Here is a 20798-nt window from a genome sequence, read left to right as displayed (position 1 = left end):
GAGGCCTAATAAATAAATCTTTAAAAAAAAAGAGAGGTGGAAAAAAAAAGAGGTGAATATGAATATTTATTTTCTAATAAAGCAAATTATGTGCTTTTTTTAAAAAAAGCACTAGAAATAATTCTTCCCATTTTTCTTTTTCCTTCTAATAAACTTACTGTTCTTTTGAAATGTAAAAAAAAAAAAAGAAAAAATTCTTCCCACACTTACCTCCATAGGGTCTGGCTTCCTCCTGTCTTCCCCCACATTTTTCTTTTTGATTCCAAAGTGTCTATTCAGTTCCTAACTGTGGATCAGGCAGCCCTGACCCAGATACTTCTGCAAACAGAATGTTTATTAAATGCCATAATGTAATATAATTTCCCACTCACAAAATCTGCCTGGAAAGGAAAAATACAGTATCTTAATTTCCTTATTTCACTCTGATGCATTCTTTTAGGACATGCAAACATACGTGTTCCTATAACCATGATTCTATGGCCATAATATTTTTTTGACTGGTGTTTGCTGAGGTAGAAGAACAAAGTATGCTCCCTATTACTTAATAATCTATTTTGAGAAAGATTCAGAGCTTCCTCTCACTTCCCCATTCCCTTTTGCTGTATTATTGTTTGATTATTGATCTCTAGTGGCAGTTTTGGACAGTTATAGGTGTGGACCTGAAGCTGAACAGATTGGGGTCCCAGCCCTGACATTTCCCAGCTGTGTTCCTTGGACAAGTTGTTAACCTCTCAGCGCTTCGGGTCCTTTTCAAATTTGGAATAATAGTCACACCTCTTCATAGAGTTTTGATAAGGTTTCATGAGTTCATATTTATAAAGTATTTAAATCATTGTCTGGTACACACTAAGTGCTGAGTTGTCATCATTATACATGTGAACACTTGCTTTCTATTTCTAAAGTCTTTTTTTTTAAGATTTATTTATTTATGCATACAAGAGCTGGGGTACAGGCCAGAGGTGTGGGGAGCAGAGTGGGGACCAGAGACAGAGTGGGGAGCAGAACAGGCAGATCCACTGAAACACACTGCTGAGGGGAGCAGTGGGCAAGACAGGAGCGGTCTGCTGCGCCATGTGGGTAGCTCCCTGGCCGGGGATCAAACTCATGCGGATAGCTTCATAGTGGCTGCGGATAGCTTCATAGTTCTGCGTCTTAACCCCTTGTGCCACCAGGGAGGCCCCTGCTTTCTATTTCTAGAACTCAATTCTTAAAAAGTTATCAAACAGGGAGTAAAGGCACATTCAGTGATAGCCACAGCAATTGCTTAATTTAAGAAAAATTGGGGGGGATATGGGTGGAGAGTCAGAGAGAAACCTTTCCAGTATTATTGGAAAAATAAACACAAGTTACATGTAACCACAGAAAATAAAGTTTTCAACCAAAAAGAATTGGTGTAAAGGCTGACCCATAGGGAGGCAAATACAGTACAAGTGTTTTACCTAATAACTATACCAAGTGATTCTTGTGAGCTAGTAATGGCTAGCTCCACTGATTATCATGCTGGAAAATGAGATATCTGACTTAGTTTTAGGGGGACAGAGGTACCCCCTAAAAGAGGGGACCCCTCTTCTTTATTAGTAACAGGAGCTTTCAGAACATAGGGTTTTGGGGGCATTGTTAGCATATAATAGTCTGAATTCCAGTTCAAATATTGCCTCCGCCTCTTCAGTCTTGTCATTTTCACCCCCTTTTCTTGATTCTTTGGAGCTTTAACAATCTTGAGACCTTTGCTGACTTTGTGTGACATCAGTCTTCACACCCCCTGCTGTGACCTTTGCAGGCAAAGAACAGATCTTGCTGCAGAAGGATTATGAGTCAGCATCGCTGACCGAAGTCCGGGCTCTGCTGCGGAAACATGAAGCTTTCGAGAGCGACCTGGCAGCACACCAGGACCGGGTGGAGCAGATTGCCGCCATCGCCCAAGAGCTCAAGTACGTGTTTGCAGGCGGCTGCTGACATTCAGCTAAGGCGCCTGCCCTGTGAGCCCCAGTTGCTGTGGGTACAGTGGAAGGATTCCACAGAGAGCTTCCCCAGAGCATTCCCTTGTGAGGGACGTGGGAGGTCTGCCTTTCCTGTACTAAATTTAAAGTGAGCCAAGCTGGAGGATGCTGTGATGGAATTCATCTTGTTTTTAAAGCAGATAAACTCACTTCAGCTTGGCTTCTTTGGTAGTAGTGGGATCCTTGTGTCCTCCCAGCTGGCAGCACCCCCAGTGCCAGCCCAGGCAGCTCTGCTTCTAAGGGGGTGAGAAATAAGCATGGAGGATTAGCTCACCGCTGGGAAAGGTGGCCTCACAGGAGATGGGACCACCTTGCCCCTCCAGAAACCAGAACATGACAGGCATGACTGCCACACCTCATGAGGAGGAGACATTGTGGCATCAATTTTCTTCATCAGCAAATAAGTGCTTTTTGCATGCTTTTTGTTTTATGGGCGAGTCTAGCATGAGATTGAGCCAGGCTATTAGTTCAAGCCCCATTGGAGTTTTCCAGCCCCTGCTCTGGGCCAGGTACAGCCTCTGCTTGGGCCACCCTCAGGGTGAGAGACTGCCTCTCACCTTTCTCAGTTTCTAAAGCTTTCTTTTAAGACCTTGCTCTCTTTTGATCCAACAAAATTCAACTCCATACTCCTTTTGATCCCATTATAATCAATGATATCTGCACAAGTTTTAGGACTTGGCACATAACAATTCAATTTTTAAGAATTGTTTATGTGTTACCTTTGAAAAGTCTCATGTTTCACACTTGTGGCTCCAGCAAACTCTTCAATTAATATATGTCCCTATTTCTACACTTATGCAAATAAGCCTTTCTATTATTTTATTTCTAATATGTGATGTTGGAGGTTTGGCTGCTCATTAACAGCTATAAATAACGGGGTGAAAGAAACTCAAGCTATTTAAAGGTCTAGTATAGCTCCCAGAAGTAAGTTAGAATGGTCTAAAGAGTGACTCGTAAAATTTAAGTAATAATTTTATATTGTCACTATTTCTGGTATCCCCAATACCTATTTTTTCATACAGTCAAGAGAGGAAGCACATACCTAATTTTAATCTGTGCTCATCTTACTGTTATTAACATCTCTGTCTTCTTTCCCTTTCCTAAAATATAAATTAAATGTTTGTGCAGCTCTCAAAGTGCATACAAAAATAGTATTCACAGCTATGTGTAAACCCCAACCTTAAAGCAGAAATGTGCACAAGTATTAGGTGTGAGTTACAGATAATGGGGACTAGTGTGTTCACTAAACATAACCATGGAGAGGGAAGCAGGGGTATCTCCAGGTGGATTAGTAGAAGGATTCCTAGGGCTTGGTTTTTGAGGTGTTTTGTCTCTTTAATATTCGTATTTTATAGAGCCATCCCCTTTTCACTTTGTATTCAAAACTGTGCAAATTGCTAGAATTCCTGATTATTTTGGGCTTTGGGGTTATAACTACAAGCACAAGTATCTTTGTGTATCTCCATCTCGTGAAGTGCACGCATATGTAGACAATTATTTGTAAGAGCCGGACAAGCTTACGTTAGGTGATAGTGAGCTTTTACCACATGAGAGAGCATTCAAACCCAACCACATGTATCAACTTGATTCAGGAACAGAAACATTAACATTCGATAAGGAGAAGTTAGTATTATTTACAAGGGGAAAAAAACAAGTAATGAACAAAACCACTCCTTTAATATAAGGTTGAAAGGAGAAATAAACTTAAGCTTCAGGGGAATGAATTTGGTAGGATAGGAAGGGAATTCCTAAAAATTCTCTTCTCTTGGCCTGTTTTTAAAGTCTCCTGAAGATGTGTTTAAGCCTCTGTGAGGCTCACTTTCCACTGACTCAAACGGTGATTTGTACCAGATTCAGACTTTGTGCCCAAGTCTTCTAGTTGAGAATTTCTTTAATAGTGAATTTAAATTATTTCACCTTGTAAAGGCCCCGTTAGGACTTATAGACAGGGCTGGTGAGGACGAGTACTTAGTAAGAAATCATTTTGTTCTTATTTGTCACACTTGTGGCTTAAGACAATTTAAAACCTTTTTGTCTGAAAGAACAAGGACTCTGCTCTGCCAGGCTTTACAAGTCCTTCCAGTGCAGATAAAGTCGAAGCGCCTCTTCTGGACAGGAGGCTCTGCCCAGTGGTGAATCCCTTGCCCTTCAAGAGCAGCCAAGGACATAGTGGGGTGCAAGCTGATACTCCACCCCGCCTTCTGCTCGTTTTGATGTTCCAGTCACTGTGGCTTCAGTGCAGCCCACAGGACTGCCCTCCAGGTCAGATAGTTGGCTTCATTTGCAGGTACATTGCCACTTAAAAATAATGTCTCTCTAGCGAAACAAAAATAATCAGACAACTATAAATCAGAGACACTTGGCAGGAGAGGGAGAGGGAGAGGGTGGGAGGAGTACAAGGGACTAAGGTGATGGTGCATGGGTGAATTGGTGGTGGAAATTTTATGGGGACTATACCTGATATAAAATAGATACAAATAAAAAAATTAATTATAAAAAAATATGTCTCTCTGGAGCCTGGCCAAGAAACACAGGGAGAATCGAGTTAGCCTGCGACACTGAGAAGACAGTATTTCTCTCTTTTTAACAATCTGTTGACCACAAGAGTTTTACTAATTCTTGTAATAATTCAGAGAATAGTGATCATGTTGGGGATGGTGACGAGGAAGAAAATCCTGAAATCATCTGCTAGTTTTTCATTATCTTAAAAAAATTATCTGTTTATTTTTAGCCTATTTCCATTTATCCATATATCTGGGAAAGTGAATTTTTATTTTCTCTTCTAATAGTGAACTGGACTATCATGATGCTGTGAATGTCAATGATCGCTGCCAGAAAATCTGTGACCAGTGGGACAGACTGGGCACGCTTACTCAGAAGAGGAGAGAGGCCCTGGAGGTGATGGAATCTTTCAGTTGAGGCTAACTAAGTCACTGTATCCAACCTTTTTTTTTTTTTCCTGCAACATTTTGTGTATAAAACAAAATAGCTAGTGAAAGACAGTATGAGAAGCAGTGCGAAAAGGGAAATGAAAAGTTGGTAGCCTTGTACTATCACTTACCCACACAGCAAGGAAATGTACTTTTAAATTTAAAAAAAAAAATCCAGGGATAATGAGATTATGGTTAACACCTGTTTTACATCAAGTAGTAATTACGGTGAATTTCTAAAATCCTTTTATAAGAATATATTGAGCTGTATGACTAAGTCAGGAACTCAAGAATAACTTGAGATGTGCAAAGGGGAGAGGGTAACAAATGTTGCAGTAAGGAAAAAGTTGATATGAAGCAGAATCAGGGCGAATTTGCCCTTATCCTAGAATAAGACTTGATAAACAGTACTAAGTAGCTAGTGTTTAACTGTACCTAATTACCTTTCACTATGGAAGACTCACACAATGCAAAGGAAAGCCTCATTTCCCAGTTTTCTGAGTCTTTTCACCCTGACTCAGATGAAATTTTTTAAATACATGAGATCACATTTCCTAATGCCAAATGACTGTCACATATCCACCCAAGGAAAGAAGTGTTGGGACAGGGGAAGGGCCACCAGGCCTGTACTGAAGGCAGTGCAAATATTTTAGAAAAGGATAAAAAAAAAAAAAGAATATAGTTATATAAGACTTACAGATGGGGGATGTGTTCCCTCTCTGCTCCCCATCATCTCTGCAATATGAACAAGACTAGTATCATTCTCAGTTGCTGGGAGCCATGTGTTTTCACATGCCCCTAAAGGCCAAAGAGAACCCCTAAGTTAAACCCTGAATGAGGATTTGAGAACATTAAACCATAGTTCCTTCTGTCTTCAGTCTGTAAGTCCTTTGGAAAAGGGATGCATCTCCTGTGTACACTGTTGATGATGAAATGATGAAGATGCCCTGAATTTCCTGTTGTTTAGCATGCTTAGGAAATCAGGCCCTCTAACTTATAAATCACTTCTTTAGCTGAAAGCAAGTTACACTCTAACCTTTGTGGAGTCTCAGATTTCAAAAAAGTAGCATTTAGTGGAGCATATTAAGTATTTTGAAATAAGGCTACCTGAATGTTATTAAAGCCTTCTTTGATTCAGGATGCACTTCAGAGAACTGCAAGGCTCAGCCTAATCATTTGACATGAGTTAATCTTTTGTGTATAGTAGAGATGGATGAAAGCATTGAGATGAAAAAAATCTGAGATAATAGTTTATTACACTGAAATAGGCATGTTGACATTTTCATAGATTAAATCTATGATGACACTTGCTTTTATTTATCTAATCTTCAGAGAACTGAGAAATTGCTAGAAACCATCGATCAGCTTCACCTGGAGTTTGCCAAGAGAGCTGCTCCTTTCAACAACTGGATGGAAGGCGCCATGGAGGACCTGCAAGACATGTTCATTGTCCACAGCATTGAGGAGATCCAGGTGACTGGACCCCAGCCATGCATTCTTGCTGCACTAGAAATGAATTGTAATTTAAACAACTTAGAGAGTGCTTTATTTTTTTTAATCTATGCATACAAGAACTGGGGTGCAGGCCAGAGGTGCGGGGGTGGTGAGAGGATTCACCAGAGACAGAGTAGGGAGCAGAACAGGTGGATCTACTGAAATGCTGAGGGGAGCAGCAGGTAAGACAGGAGAGGTCTGCTATGCCATGTGGGTTAATTCCCTAGCCGGGGATCGAACTCATGCCACAGTGGCTGGCGATAGTTTGACAGGATAATGCTGAGACTTTAACCCCTGCACCACCTGGGAAGCCCCTGTTTCTGTTTCTTTTTTTACTAAAAGCAATGTGGCTAGAAAACCCAAATCAACCATTTGGGTTGCATAATCTGAAATGCATATACTACTCTTTGTTGCAATTAAATTAACATCGATGAGAGAGAGTGCGTACATGACAAAGGAACTGGTCTTGAAAAGTGAACGTGGAATCATTGAACAAAACAGACATCTATGCTCTTGGAGTTATTCATGGAAAGTTATGAGTTTTTGACTGCTAAGTTACAACTTTGCAAAATGCATGTATATTACTACAGAGTTTATTAGATCCTAAAGCACAAGAAACCAAATCAGCACCTTCTGCCTCCCATAATCCAAAATGTTCTGCTTATAATTTCTGGAACTTCGAAGTTGGAAATAAGACTTCAAAGTGGTCTTGTTAGGGAGGAGAATTTCTCTCAAATTGCCATGACCCAACTTATTTAGAGACCATTATACAGTGAATTTGATGTGTATCAAACTATGAAGAGGAGATATTTTTAAATTCTTTTTTTGTGAAAAAGAACAGGTGATTTTCTGTGAAAGAGATAGGTCATCTAAAAGAATCCAGATATAATAGGAAGTACTGAAGGTTAGGTTGTAAACCCATACCCCACTACCAAAGGGTATCCAAGAAGGGTTTATACCTGCTTGTAGGGGGACAGAAATGATTACTTTGTTGAACATTGTATTTGTCTTCTGAAAGAGGCTGGGATAGTGTTACTTGCATGCATCCGTCAGCAGAGGTTAGCAACCTACAATCATATTTTTGGAATGAGACTTCTAATTTTGCCTTGGAAGCCATAGTTGAAGCTTATAGGAGTTACATTGTTTAGTGAAAGGTGTGCTGGCAACCTGCCCACTGGAATACCTAAAGTGCAGTTGGCTTTGTGTTTGAAGGTGGTTCATGTGGCCTCTGAGTTCACCTGAACTGCAGAGGCCACTCTTGTTCACGTTAGCTCAAAGGATAGGTTTGTTCATGGAGAGCCTTGGGGAAAATAGTTGGTTTTTGTGGCCTCTTCTTTTCAGGGAGCAGTAATATACATCCTAATGGTCTTTATGTTTAAAGGCAGCAAATGCTATGTTCTTCTGTTGGATGACAGAAGTAAAACTGGTCACTGGAAGACAGCTAAGTTACATTCTATTTATCAGTGGAGGGTAAGACTGAAACAAAAGCTTGTTGAGAGCAAACATGATATTTTTTAAAAAGAAAACAGTTGCTTTTTTGAAGACTTTTGGCTAATAACTATCAAACAGTCATCATGATATCGTTTCCCATTTTCAAAGAACTGAACTTTTGTGTACCAACCAAATAGTTTTTCTAAAACATCAAGAGTGTTTTCTCTGAGAGCTTCATGCAGTCGTAAATGCAGGGAGGGAATAGCCACTCTTTTAATACTAGCACTAAAGTAAATCGGGTTTTTCCTACTCTGTTTCTGCTTTAGAGTCTGATCACTGCCCACGAGCAGTTCAAGGCCACGCTGCCAGAGGCAGATGGGGAACGGCAGTCCATCATGGCCATCCAGAATGAGGTGGAGAAAGTGATTCAGAGCTATAACATCAGGATCAGCTCAAGCAATCCCTACAGCACTGTCACCATGGATGAGCTCCGGAGCAAGTGGGACAAGGTGGGTGACAGGATTGGTGTGGGGCCTTCTCGAAGATGAGGATAAGGGAAGAGGTAGGACCTTGGTGAATCAGAGGAACCTAGAGATTTTTCGTCATAGTCAGGATTCCACAACTCCCCCCCCACCCAAATTACACACATGAGTTCCAGTGAACACTGAAATGCCATTCAGCAGCTTCTGGAGTTTGTGAGGAAAGAAAATAGAGATTATTTACCTAAAAGATCTTGTAAATGTGGGCAAAATCAGTGCAGATGTGATATTGTTATTATAAAGGAACTATTTTTAAAACCCTAGCTGCAAATTCGGTGGAATCAGCTTCCTTATAGTACTTCATTAAGAATTTTCAGAATATGGAATAGACATGTCCCAAATGTGTGAATTTCAAATGCAGAAAAATTGCTTAGAACATTATACCTAGGAAACTAAAGTATTCCTTCTAATTTGCTGCATCTTCAATTTTGAGAAACGTCCACTAATTTACTTCTAGTCAAAATGGGATCATTTGAGCCTTTTTTGGTCTCAGTAAGAAAACTTTATATTTCACAGTTTAAAACACAACAGAATCATCTCATTATGAGATTATTAGCATACTGAGCACATGTATTAGCAGATCTATAGTCTAAAATATAGTTTTTAAGCAATAAGCCCACCACATGGATTTGAAGTGACTTCCTGTAAAAACACACATGCAACAATTGTTTAGTTGTAAGCAATGGACAAGGGAACAAAAAAAAAAAGGTATGGGGAAAAGGAGAGGTTCATCTGGGAGATGGTACAGGAGTTAGTTACTGCTTTTGAACTTGAAATTTAGCTCTGGTTTTCTGACTGCCAAGGTAAAAAGGGAAGTATACATGTCAAGCCAAGTAGTTTCCTTTAGTTATAAGGTAAATTGGCCACAGGGAGTTTTGTAAAAGGGGTCTTGAGTAATAATGTTGTTAGCACCAGTTTTGCAGAAAACTCAAAATACTTTCTTTTGTGTAATAAGCTTTTACGTGTATCTATACATTAAATATATATATATGTAAAACCTAGAATACATCCTTAGTATTTCTTTTTCTTTTATGAAAGTTACATTTTCAAAGTAGATAGTTTAATTGTTTTGTGGAATTTAAAATAAGGATTGTGGTGTTTCCTCATTAAATTCATGGATGCATTTTTCATAGTGTTGTTGAAATATATTTCACATGTCATAAAATCAACTCACTTAACATATACAGTTTAGTGGTCCTTTGTATAGTCAGAGATTTATAACCAGCACTACTAATTTTAGAACTTTTTTCTAAAATTGAGATAATATTGGTTTCCATTGTTGTTTGTGTTTTAGAAGTGTAGATAGATTTACACCTTCAGGTGTTGTTACCACACCAACCACCCAAACACCCATAGTCCACCACTGTAGTCCATTGTGCTCCTCCCTCCTTGCTCTTGCCTCTCCACCTCCCACTCTGGGTGGCCTCAGTTTTACAGTCTACTTTCTAGAGTTAGTTTTAGGGTTAGTTTGGCTTTATTTCCCCCTTTGTTTGGTTTCTCTATATTCCACAGGTGAGTGACACAAAGTGGTATTTGCCCTTTTCCAGGTTTACTTAGCTTAGCATAAGCCCTACTAGTTCAATCCATCTTGCTGCAAATGGCAAGAGTTTATCTTTTTTGATAGCTGAGTAGTAGTCTATGGGGATTATATAACACATCTTCCTAATCCACTGTGTTTGGGCATTTAGGTTATTTCTATAGCTTGGCTATTGATAACAGTCCTGCAATGAACATAGGCATACTTCAAATTAGTGTGTTTATATTCTTCAGGTAGACACCTGGGCATGGAATTGCTACGTCATATGGCCAATCCATTTTTAATCTCTTGAGAAACCTCCATACTGTTTTCTATAGAATGTGAACCAGTCTATATTCCTACCAACAGTGCACAAGAGTTCCTTTTCCTCCACATCCTTCTTGTTTCTGTACTTTTGATATGGACTATACATATAAAAAAAGAAGTAGTGATATCTGTACATGACATTGTGAAAGGCAAACAATAATTGTCACACGATTATGTCTATGATTTCTAATGTGAGAAAGTCACAGTACTGTTAAATACTACTATGGTAAATATGCTGTCCATACACATGGTTGAAGGAAATGCTAACTTTCAGTAAGAGTTCATAAAAATAAAGGTGTCAGTTTCTCTCATCAAGTTCATGAATCCTCAGTACTCTGGACCCAGCCCCATAGGGTTAGTGCAGCGTGGCTAGAGGAAAGGCGGTATTCCTGATGCTGACTTACCCAGTCTTTCAGCAGGCACATGGAGGCACTGGATGGCAGTCAAAGCTCAATTGAGCTCTCTCTTTAGTCCCTAGAATAGGGGGCTCCCATTCCCTTCCCCATCCTCCCCATTCCCTCTTCTTCTTCTTCCCCTCTCCTCCACCCCTCAGCGCTCCCATCCCCAGCCACTGTTTGAGCGGTTACCACACCTTCTGTTCATTCCTACTGACTAGAGCTGGCATCTAACCACTGTTGCCCTTGCACCCCAACAGGTGAAGCAGCTCGTGCCCATCCGCGATCAGTCCCTGCAGGAGGAGCTGGCCCGCCAGCACACCAATGAGCGCCTGCGGCGCCAGTTTGCTGCCCAGGCCAATGCCGTTGGGCCTTGGATCCAGAACAAGATGGAGGTAGGTCTTGGCCCTTCAGAGAGCTTTTCACAAGCCTGGAAATGAGTCCCTGGCTTGACACCGCAATGACACTTCTTATGTTGTGACTTCTGCTCACCCCCATTCAGTGTATTGAGAGATATGTTGTGTGTCACTCTGGGCTTTTTACAATCCTTTTTGGCTCCAGGACTTTTGTATCCTGTTTCCCCTGGCGGCATTGGTGAGGAAGTGGGATAGGGCACTGGGGTGAGCCGTGGCTGTTCATGCTGCCCACTGTTCATCTTGTTGTGAAGAGCAATAGTGAGCTCTTAGTGTTTAACTTCTGTGGGACTGAGATTTTAAAACCTATCCCTGAGGAGGACATGTGAGGAGTTACAAATACTTTGTGTTTTCAGAACATTGGAAAAGTGACACTGATTTCTGGGTTCATTTTATCACCAAAAACAGCCAAGAGCCATTTGTTGGCCAAACTATTTTTCTCCAAACCTCTCTTGTGATGATAAAATGTTAACATTTTTCTTAAAGAGGAGAACATGTAAAAATACAAGAAATTCTCTAAGACACAGCTGAGGCAGGTGGGGGTCTGACATCTACCTGACGGCTCCACCCCACACCTGCCTTGGGACAGCGCAGCTCCAATCCCAGGAGGCCCCCATGTTCACTGGAAGGCTGCAGTGACTCACTTCTTTTGCATTTTGGGATCTGGGTTGGCTTGTCCCTCATTTTCTAGACCTCAAACTTATTTCATTCTGTGGTACTGGCCTGTTTCCCACTTCAACTGGAAAATCAGCTGAGTATGGCTGTTGTGTCAACATGGGGCATCTGAAGCAGGATCAGGATTGGTGGGCTGCCCCTGACTACCTTAGGGGCACTCACCTGATTATTCTCTTCTGTTTTTGCCTCGCTCAGGAGATTGCCCGGAGCTCCATCCAGATCACAGCAGCCCTGGAAGACCAGATGAATCAACTGAAGCAGTACGAGCACAATATCATCAACTACAAGAACAATATCGACAAGCTAGAAGGAGATCACCAGCTCATCCAGGAGGCCCTGGTCTTTGACAACAAACACACTAACTACACCATGGAGGTACAGTGGCCTGGCGCACCTGCATTGCTGTTGCTTCTAATTGAGACTATTTCACGTTCTCAGGGTGTTTTCTTCCTGGGTTTGTCTCTACATTCCTGTGTATAAGTCCTATGAGTATGAAAGTTAGGGATCTCTAAGCTTGTCTTTATCACTACAAATGAAAAGGCTTTGTGATTCCATCAGGCACTATGTAATTGCTAGCCATCATCATGATCATCATCACTGTGACGATGAACTCTTCTTTAGAGAGAGTGTCAGAAATTGGACTGTTACATTTCTACCAATTTCACCCAGTTTGATATCCCTGTCAACCAGTGGTATAATTAAATATAAGCAGGTATAATCTAGCACCCATCCTGCTACTTGGTTAATAAAAGAGATTTCTAGATTTCTAGTAACAGGCTATATTTTGTCTAGTTTATCAACAAAGTGCCAGTTGTCACTGTTAGCAAGCTGGCTGCACTTCTGAGCACTGCCTGCTGCAGAATCTTGCCAGAAATGAAAAAGTAGAACAAAAGAAGCAAGGGAAGTCTAAAGTAGGCTCTACTTAGCTCCCGTGGGTCACCTCTCCTGTTAGGAAAATGAGAACACAAGATTGACTTGCAGCACAGCTTAGAGCTGATGGTTTCCTTTTTCCCTCGGCAGCACATTCGTGTTGGATGGGAGCTGCTGCTGACAACCATCGCCAGAACCATCAACGAAGTGGAGACGCAGATCCTGACGCGAGATGCAAAGGGCATCACCCAGGAGCAGATGAACGAGTTCAGGGCCTCCTTCAACCACTTTGACAGGGTACTTCCTTCTCATCATGTAAAAGGCAGTCTGGGGGCATTTAAAAGTGCATTTGAAATACTTTTCATGCTATGAGTTTAACTCTTAATGCCCTGCAAAGGTAGCAGAAATGGGAGGACTATATTTTGTCAAAGGCAGTAGCCACCAAATGAAGTGTGACTCTGTAGATCTGGCCTGTATGCTGTGGTGTGCAGGCCACTGAGTGAGTGCCTTTGATGGCAAGTTGATGGCAAGACCAATGCTGAATGAGGGTGTATCCTTAACAAAAGATGGTTATTGGATGTAGGTCATTTTCTAAAGACATAACTACAAATCCCTGATGTCATTTTCCAAGCTATTTAGGTAAAGCACAATTGAAATTAACTCACTCTTTAGACATAAAAACTTAATTAGCAAAATGAGATGTTTTAAGGAAAAATGCACCAACAAAATGATGATCAGCTACATGGTAAAGGCATGGAATAAGTTAAACACTCCTTTTAGAGCATTATCTAGTATTTTGATTTGAATAATATCAAGTAAAGCCAATTTTTTTAAACTTTTTTTTTTTTTTAGATTTTTTATCTATTTATTTATATAAACACTGGGTACAGTCAGAAGTGCAGGAGGGTGAGAGAATTCACCAGAGCCAGAGCAGGGAGCAGAACAGGCAGAAGGACCAAAGTACACTGTTGAGGGGAGCAGCGGGCGGCAGGAGAGGTCTGCGCGCCATGTGGGACCCTCGCCCGGTGGCCGGAGATCGAACCGGCGCTGCAGAAGCTGTGGGCAGCTTCGCAGCCCAGCGCTCAACTGCTGGGCCACTCGGGAGGCCCAAAGCCAATTGTTTATAAGAAAATTCCTAATTTGCTTATCCTATGACTAAAAGAGACTTTTAAGGCCATGTTGTTAAATATTCCTAAAATGGGACCATGCATTAATTTGTACAGGACCGTGCATGACTTACAGATACCAATAAATGGCTCTTAAAACACCTCTGAGCTAGGTCAGCCAGATTTAGGCTTTTTACGGATTGCACACAGTAGATTTCTGATCAGAGAGCTGAAGCATAAAGGGTGAGTTACATGCAGAGGTGGATATTCTGCTAGTATATTTTCAACATGGCTTTGTTGTACAGAACATGCCAAAATACTGACCCTACTTCATTCACTAAAGTTTGCATCATTTCTCTCCCGTAAAGGGAAATAATTGGTCCTTGTTCCTGCACAAATCTATCTGGACTTGTTGGAAGACATCTCTTATTCATTTATTTGGGGACTCCTAATAGGGGGAAAAAAGACATTTATTTGAATCTAAGATACTGAGACTATCTTTTGTAACAAAAGTCTAAAGGAGGATAACACATAATCTGCCATATTTAAAAGTATGTTATATATTAAGGATTGTATGTCTTGGAGATGGGGGGAATAAAAAGAAGAGGGTAAAGGGTGCTCAAAGTAGTGGGGAGAGATGTTAGAGCTATGGATTCACTTCACTTCATCATCTCATCAAATAGTAAAGCTGGGAATGGTGGGGAGCACAGAGGATGTGACCTAAGGATTTTTTTACTGAGGGTTTTAGAGCATAGGTATGACATGATCAGAGCTATGCTTTGGGAAAATGTGCTTGGAGAATAAGATGGACTGGAGGAAGGGAGGAGGGGAGAGAAAGTGAGCAGAAGGTCATAAAGGACATTCTCCAAGTGCTTGGAGCAGTAGGGAAAGAGGATATGAACTGCTGCACTGAGGGACAGGAATGGTGGGCATTTGCTCAAAGCACAGAGCTGAGTTTGAGACAGAAGTCTGATAGAATTTCATAAAAAATTTGAAGGCTGGGGTTGAGGAGAGAGAGAAATATACAAAATGATATAGAAATTCCAAGCCTGGAGAACAAATAGAGAAAAAGGGTGCTGTTGAATTGGAATGAGCCTGAAACCCGTGGGAGTAACCACCTAAAGGTCATTTCTTTTGTGGGTTTTTTTTTAAAGATTTATTTATTCATTTATACAAGAACTGGGGTACAGGCCAGATGCACGGGAGGGTGAGAGGATTCACCAGAGACAGAGCGGGGAACAGAACAGGCAGATGGACAAAATACACTGCTGAGGGGAGCAGCAGGCGAGATAGGAGAGGTCTGCCGTGCCATGTGGGAGCCTCGCCGGTGAGCCAGGATCAAACCGGCGCTGCAGAGGCTGCAGACAGCTTCACAGCACTGCGCTCAACTTCCTGCGCCACCAGGGGAGGCCCTGGGTTTTTTGTTTTTTGTTTTTTTTTTAATACCCTGTCCTTATTTGTGTGTGTGTATGTATAGAATAACTGGGGTGTAAGCCAGAGGTGTGGGGGTGAGAGGATTCACCAGCTGGTGAGGCAGGAGAGGTCTGCTGCACCATGTGGGTTAGCTCCCGGGTGAGGGTTTGAACTCAGGCTGCAGCGGTGATAGCACTGAGACTCAACCTCCAGGCCACCAGGGAGGCCGAGCAGTCATTTCTGACAAGAGATTGTCTGGAGAATAAGAAGAAACACAGATCTTAGGGAATTAACTACATTTAAGGAACTTGGAAGAGCCAGAGAGGGGACTCTAGAGGAAGTTGGGAGAATCAAGTGTCAGTGAAGCGGGAAGTTTTGGAGACTGTTGCTAAGAGGGCAGTGACTGAGGACACCGCTTGAGAACAGACACATAAAGTTTCTAATCATAGGAAATAAAACTTTTGACATTAGCTTTTGGGATTGGCCATTTAGGAGCAAGTGAAATCACCACAGAACAACTTTTTAAATTATTGGCTTGGCCAGTAATAAAAGTGTCCTATCTATAAATTTATATTGATGTTTGAACCTTAGCTGTTCTCTCAAAACCCTCAAAAAAGCTTCAGTCCAGCCCTGTACTTCCTATCACATCTAGGGCTTTGTGTATTCTCAGTTTCAATCAAATTTAGGTCTCTGACCTGCCTTAGCAGTGGAAGATCATCTACTCAGGCCTTGACACTGCCCTGGGTAGACCCCGGGGGAGGCTGAGATTGCTGCATGGAAGAGCCACTCCACGCTGGCCTGAGGGCCTGTGAGTGGTTACAAAGTCATTCTCCAGTTGTTTGAGTTCTAGGAATCCTGACTTCTTTGGGGGGAATTTTACAGGTGAGGACTACCTGCAATCATGATAATTTCTCAGAACACTTGACAATACATCTGTCATCAGTGGCAGGCATTGTTAGTTCCTGACTAGATCATTTTCTGTGCCACTAGGTAGTCCTGCTGCTACCTTCTTGAATGTGCAGTATCCTTTCCTTTTTTGTCTGGTACTTACCCTCCTTTTCCCCTGCTGCTTTTCTAAGAAATTATTGCATAGCATCCCTGGGTTGACTTTGTTCTATAAAAAATGGTGACCTTTATAGTCTCCTTCAAAAAGCTCCTGGTAACCCTTCTCTTACTGGATTTGGTCACTTGGTCACATAGAGTTGCTCATCTTGCCTGATTCTCAGCTTCTGTTTTATCTGTTGGCAGAGGAAGAATGGCCTGATGGATCATGAGGATTTCAGAGCCTGCTTGATTTCCATGGGTTATGATTTGGTAAGACAAGTTAGAATTTTACTAAGATTGGTATTTGAGTGACCTCAGATATATATGACAGGAGAAGACACATTTGGGATTGGTTCCTTTTCTTTTCTTTTTTTTTTTTTTTTTAAAGATTTATTTATTTATTTATACAAGCACTGGGTATAGTCAGAAGCACGGGAGGGTGAGATAATTCACCAGAGCCAGAGCGGGGAACAGAACAGGCAGACTGATGTAGTACACTGCTGAGGGGAGCAGCGGGCATGGCGCAGAGGTCTGCACGCCATATGGCACTGCAGAGGCTTTGGGCAGCTTCGCAAGCCAGCGCTCAACCGCTGTGCCACCAGGGGAGGCCCGGGATTGGTTCCTTTTCATTGTATAGGATATTTTTGAACGGCTGCCTACTACTATGTAAAAAGAACTTCACAGAGCCAGAACATAGATTTTTATTCAGTAACTGGCCAGATTTTTTTTTCCAGTGAAGGAGCATAAACTTTCCTGATGATTTTGTGATAGTTTTATTGAGATACAATTCACATAAGATAGTATGCACTTCACCCACTTAAACTGCATGTATATATACCTTAATGCATTTTGGTATTCCGATGATTCTTAAGTGTTTTCCCCTCTAATATTTTAGGAGGCAAGAAGCTTTTTTGTAATAAATAACTAAGAAAACCTTTTATTTCCCTCTGGACTATGATAGTGCGAACACTCCCTCGGTTTGCTCTCACCTTCTTACTGTGTATTTTGAACACTAGTTACTTTGATTTTGCTTAGATTTCTAAAATAAAAATCATGAAAGCCATCTTTTGAACTCCCTTCTATTTAGCAATATTACTCTTGTAGTCTGAAAAGTGACCCAACTGAAAATGATCCCAAATGAGACAACGCTCTGTCTTTCTCTGAATTAATCCTCCATAATTTTGTTAAGATGTAAGCAACATGGGTCATATGGAGGAAGGCATTCTGACATTCAGGAGCCCCTGACATGATGCTTCAATAAACTTAAAGTCCTCAGTCAAGGGAATCTATTCCAGAGATTGAAGGGAAATGCAGGGAATATTTAAATTTTCAAACAAAAGAAAAGAACTGGAACACCAGTAGGTTAAAGGAGATTAAGAACAGCTTTTGAGAGTTGCATACTGCTGAAGTAAAGGTTTCTTTGCATCCTTGCCTCAGGGTGAAGCTGAATTTGCCCGCATTATGACCCTGGTGGATCCCAATGGCCAGGGCACGGTCACCTTCCAGTCCTTCATTGACTTCATGACTAGAGAGACAGCTGACACCGACACTGCAGAGCAGGTCATCGCCTCTTTCCGAATCCTGGCTTCCGATAAGGTCTGCATTGACACATTGTCTTCTGTGTTTGCAATAGTCCACTCCGTTATTCTAATAGACAAAAAGGCAACAGCATCAAGTGAAAACCAATTTGATGCTAGTGCATCAAAGTACTACATCAGCCCTGAATTGAGAAAGTAGCACATGACCATGACCATGGTGTGCCCAGGACTGAGAAGACACAGACATTCTGTTCCTTGAGTTTGTGCTTGGGTCTCACAGTTGAGTTTTATATAGGGAGCCAAGAATGTGAATTTTGTAGAATTTTTTTTTTTTGGGGGGGGGCGGTTCTGGTTCAAACCCATTTTACATTCTGCATTGGTAGATATGACTCAGGAAGAAGATACCATGCAATTCAGATGTTAGGAGTCTGAGAACCTCTCTGATCTCTTAAGGGTCCATGTCCAGCCACTGAGCAAAGTTAAATAGAGCCATTCAGTCAGTTTTAAAAAATTGGCAAGTTTTTCATGACATAGAGTATAGATTGCAAGTTCAGTATTTTTGAGTGTCATTTGCCAAATGATAGAAACATCTCAACATTATACATATGTATATATGTGTACCTTATGCATATGTGTGTATACATATGTAAACATGCACATATATATGTGCACTATACATATATACATATTTATAAATTTGATTTGGGATATGATTCTTTTACCCTGTGTTTGAACACATCAGCCTGGCCATTTTATTACCTAAAACATCACACAGGATAAACTATCTTAAAAATAATTTGAAGTTTGTTTTAAAAGGAATCCTATCCTTTATCATGGGGTTGGGGGGTGAAGGGGAGAGACCTCATCTGATGTAGGTTATAAGCCATGACTCATCTAATCCCCCCAAAAAACCCTACTATAAATGCCAGGATATTTGCTGTTTATTTTGACTCTTACCCACTGGTTTGTTTTATCAGAATTATCCTATTTCTTCCTGGATATTTGACATTAAAAAGAAAAAAACTCCATTGTGAAATATCAGTTTTATTTTAGTTTTTTCTATTGATATATGTTTCTAGTTTTTTAAGAAACTGAGTATGAAAATGACTCCATTTTCTAAAAGCACCTATGGCATACATTAAAAAAAAAAAAAACAAAACTTGTTGATTATATTAAGTTACATGTCCCTATGTTCCCATGAATGTATGACATAAACCAATTATCCCTTTACCTTTCTGGTGTGAAACTTAGATCCTTGTATTTATCACTTGACTTATGTCTCCATTTGAAAAATATCAATAATATTGTTCCTATGGCCTTAGTGAAGCATATTCAATTACTGGCTAGCTAAAAGGCAATCGCCTTGCAGATATGCTCTTAGAAGTAAACCTCAGACATTTGTGGTTTTCGGGTAGTATGCACATTAGACTCTCTGCTTTTTATCATTTTAAAAATTAAATGTAAGCATGTGTAAGTACTAAAACCATTTGTTCCATTGTTTTCTATGATTGATTTTGCAAACACTTGTATATTTTTTCAGCCATATATCCTGGCGGATGAGCTGCGCCGAGAGCTGCCCCCAGATCAGGCTCAGTATTGCATCAAGAGGATGCCTGCCTACTCTGGCCCAGGCAGTGTGCCCGGGGCCCTGGATTACACGGCATTTTCCTCCGCGCTCTACGGGGAAAGTGATCTGTGATGCCGAGGTTCTGTAATCATTGCTTCCATCAGAACGCAATAAAAGCTGAAGTCACAGTTTGTTTTTTCGAAACTTTGACAAGCTTTATTAAGTTACGAGAGGAAAAAAATGTTGCAGTTCAGTAATTGCCAGCAATGTAACCTGGCTGAAATTAAGTTCTACATTATATGACAGTGTGCTTCATACATAGGTTTCTTTATTTCTGAATTTTTAGCTAAATGTGATGAAATGTCAGGTGGTTTGTTTCTTTGAGAAAACAAAGGAAATTACTTGGCTAGCATGAAATTGGAGGTTCTAGGGAAAAAAGAAAAGTAAAAAATGGAAAAGTCCCAAATACCCAGGTTTCAAGATTTCAAGATCCAGGAAAAAACCTGCAAACTTGGCAAATGTTTGATACTTTTAAAAATATTCTTCATATCTGATGTGCATATGTGATTATCCTTAGGGAATATATTTCGGATCTTAGTATTTTACTTTCTTGCTTAGCCAAAGATTAGCTATATTTAAATATAAATGTTACCATCATTTCTTTAGTTGAAGTTAATATTGTGGGTGCAACTTCCAGGGAATAGAAACAGACTACCTGAAAGATAAGTATCTACTTCAAAATTTTCAATAGAGATTATAATCAGCTCTGTATTACTTAGGATTATGTAGTCCAACTAGTGGGTTTTAATGCCTTATTTATCCTCCATAGTAGGGACCTCAGGAAATAGGGAAATCAATTTAATAGCAGAGCAGATGATGAAATCACTAGATAAAATGAGATCTTGAGGATTATTTATTGATTCAAGCTTCTGTGCTTTTTCTAGAATTTGTCAGTATAGGTTCTCCAGAGTTGACAGTAAATGCTCTGTTTTTAAATAAACAGGTGTCTGTCATAGTAGTTCATAAGAGGAGACAAGTCAGAACCAGAACCCTTATAGTTCTCCAGGCAGAACTCCTCTATGCCTTTAGTTTAAACACAGTAAGGAGTATGTAGGAAAGGACTAATTCTCAACAACAGTAGAGGTAAGTTCTTTCATTGCAGAACTGTTACTTATCTTTGGGTGAATTCATTTTGTCCAGTAAAATGTACTAGGTGTCTTTGCTAACATTTGGCGTGTGACCACGGCATCTTAAGTTCTGAGTCTAGCTCTGTCTGTACCTGAAGCCCCATTACTAAGGACACCAGAAGTACTCCCAAATCGGCTTCCTCGCTTCAGTGTTCATTCATTTTTTCTGCTTGTGCTGTGGGATACTATAACTCCCCCTTCCATTTTCCCATCATGTTGACAGCTTGTAGAGAATAAAGCAGGAATTCTTTTTATATCTGAGTCCTTAATGATCAGCAAATGATTTATAAACAAACAAAAACAGTTGCAAACAGCAATTAAAGTGTTACTAGAAAAAGCAGTATGTGCTTATT

At 40.6% G+C, this 20798-nt stretch overlaps 1 protein-coding gene across 4 annotated transcripts in view; it reads left to right on the top strand.

Annotated features, from left to right (window-relative positions):
* Positions 1 to 19789, top strand: part of ACTN2 (actinin alpha 2) — a 71751-nt gene extending 51962 nt beyond the window's left edge. For all 4 annotated transcript variants that reach the window (XM_037510374.2, XM_037510375.1, XM_037510372.2 and 1 more), the window contains 10 exons: positions 1781 to 1931; positions 4790 to 4898; positions 6263 to 6403; positions 8182 to 8364; positions 10893 to 11027; positions 11916 to 12095; positions 12741 to 12887; positions 16358 to 16423; positions 17591 to 17749; positions 19232 to 19789. In XM_037510374.2, the coding sequence (XP_037366271.1) occupies positions 1781 to 1931; positions 4790 to 4898; positions 6263 to 6403; positions 8182 to 8364; positions 10893 to 11027; positions 11916 to 12095; positions 12741 to 12887; positions 16358 to 16423; positions 17591 to 17749; positions 19232 to 19390 (1430 nt within the window). In that variant the 3' untranslated portion in view covers positions 19391 to 19789. The remainder of the gene's footprint in view (positions 1 to 1780; positions 1932 to 4789; positions 4899 to 6262; positions 6404 to 8181; positions 8365 to 10892; positions 11028 to 11915; positions 12096 to 12740; positions 12888 to 16357; positions 16424 to 17590; positions 17750 to 19231) is intronic.
* The last annotated feature ends 1009 nt before the right edge of the window (positions 19790 to 20798 follow it).

This window comes from Talpa occidentalis, unplaced genomic scaffold (assembly GCF_014898055.3).
Source record: "Talpa occidentalis isolate TD23 unplaced genomic scaffold, MPIMG_talOcc4v2.1 talOcc4.14, whole genome shotgun sequence".
NCBI lineage: Eukaryota > Metazoa > Chordata > Mammalia > Eulipotyphla > Talpidae > Talpa > Talpa occidentalis.
This window is presented reverse-complemented; position numbering and strand designations above follow the sequence as displayed.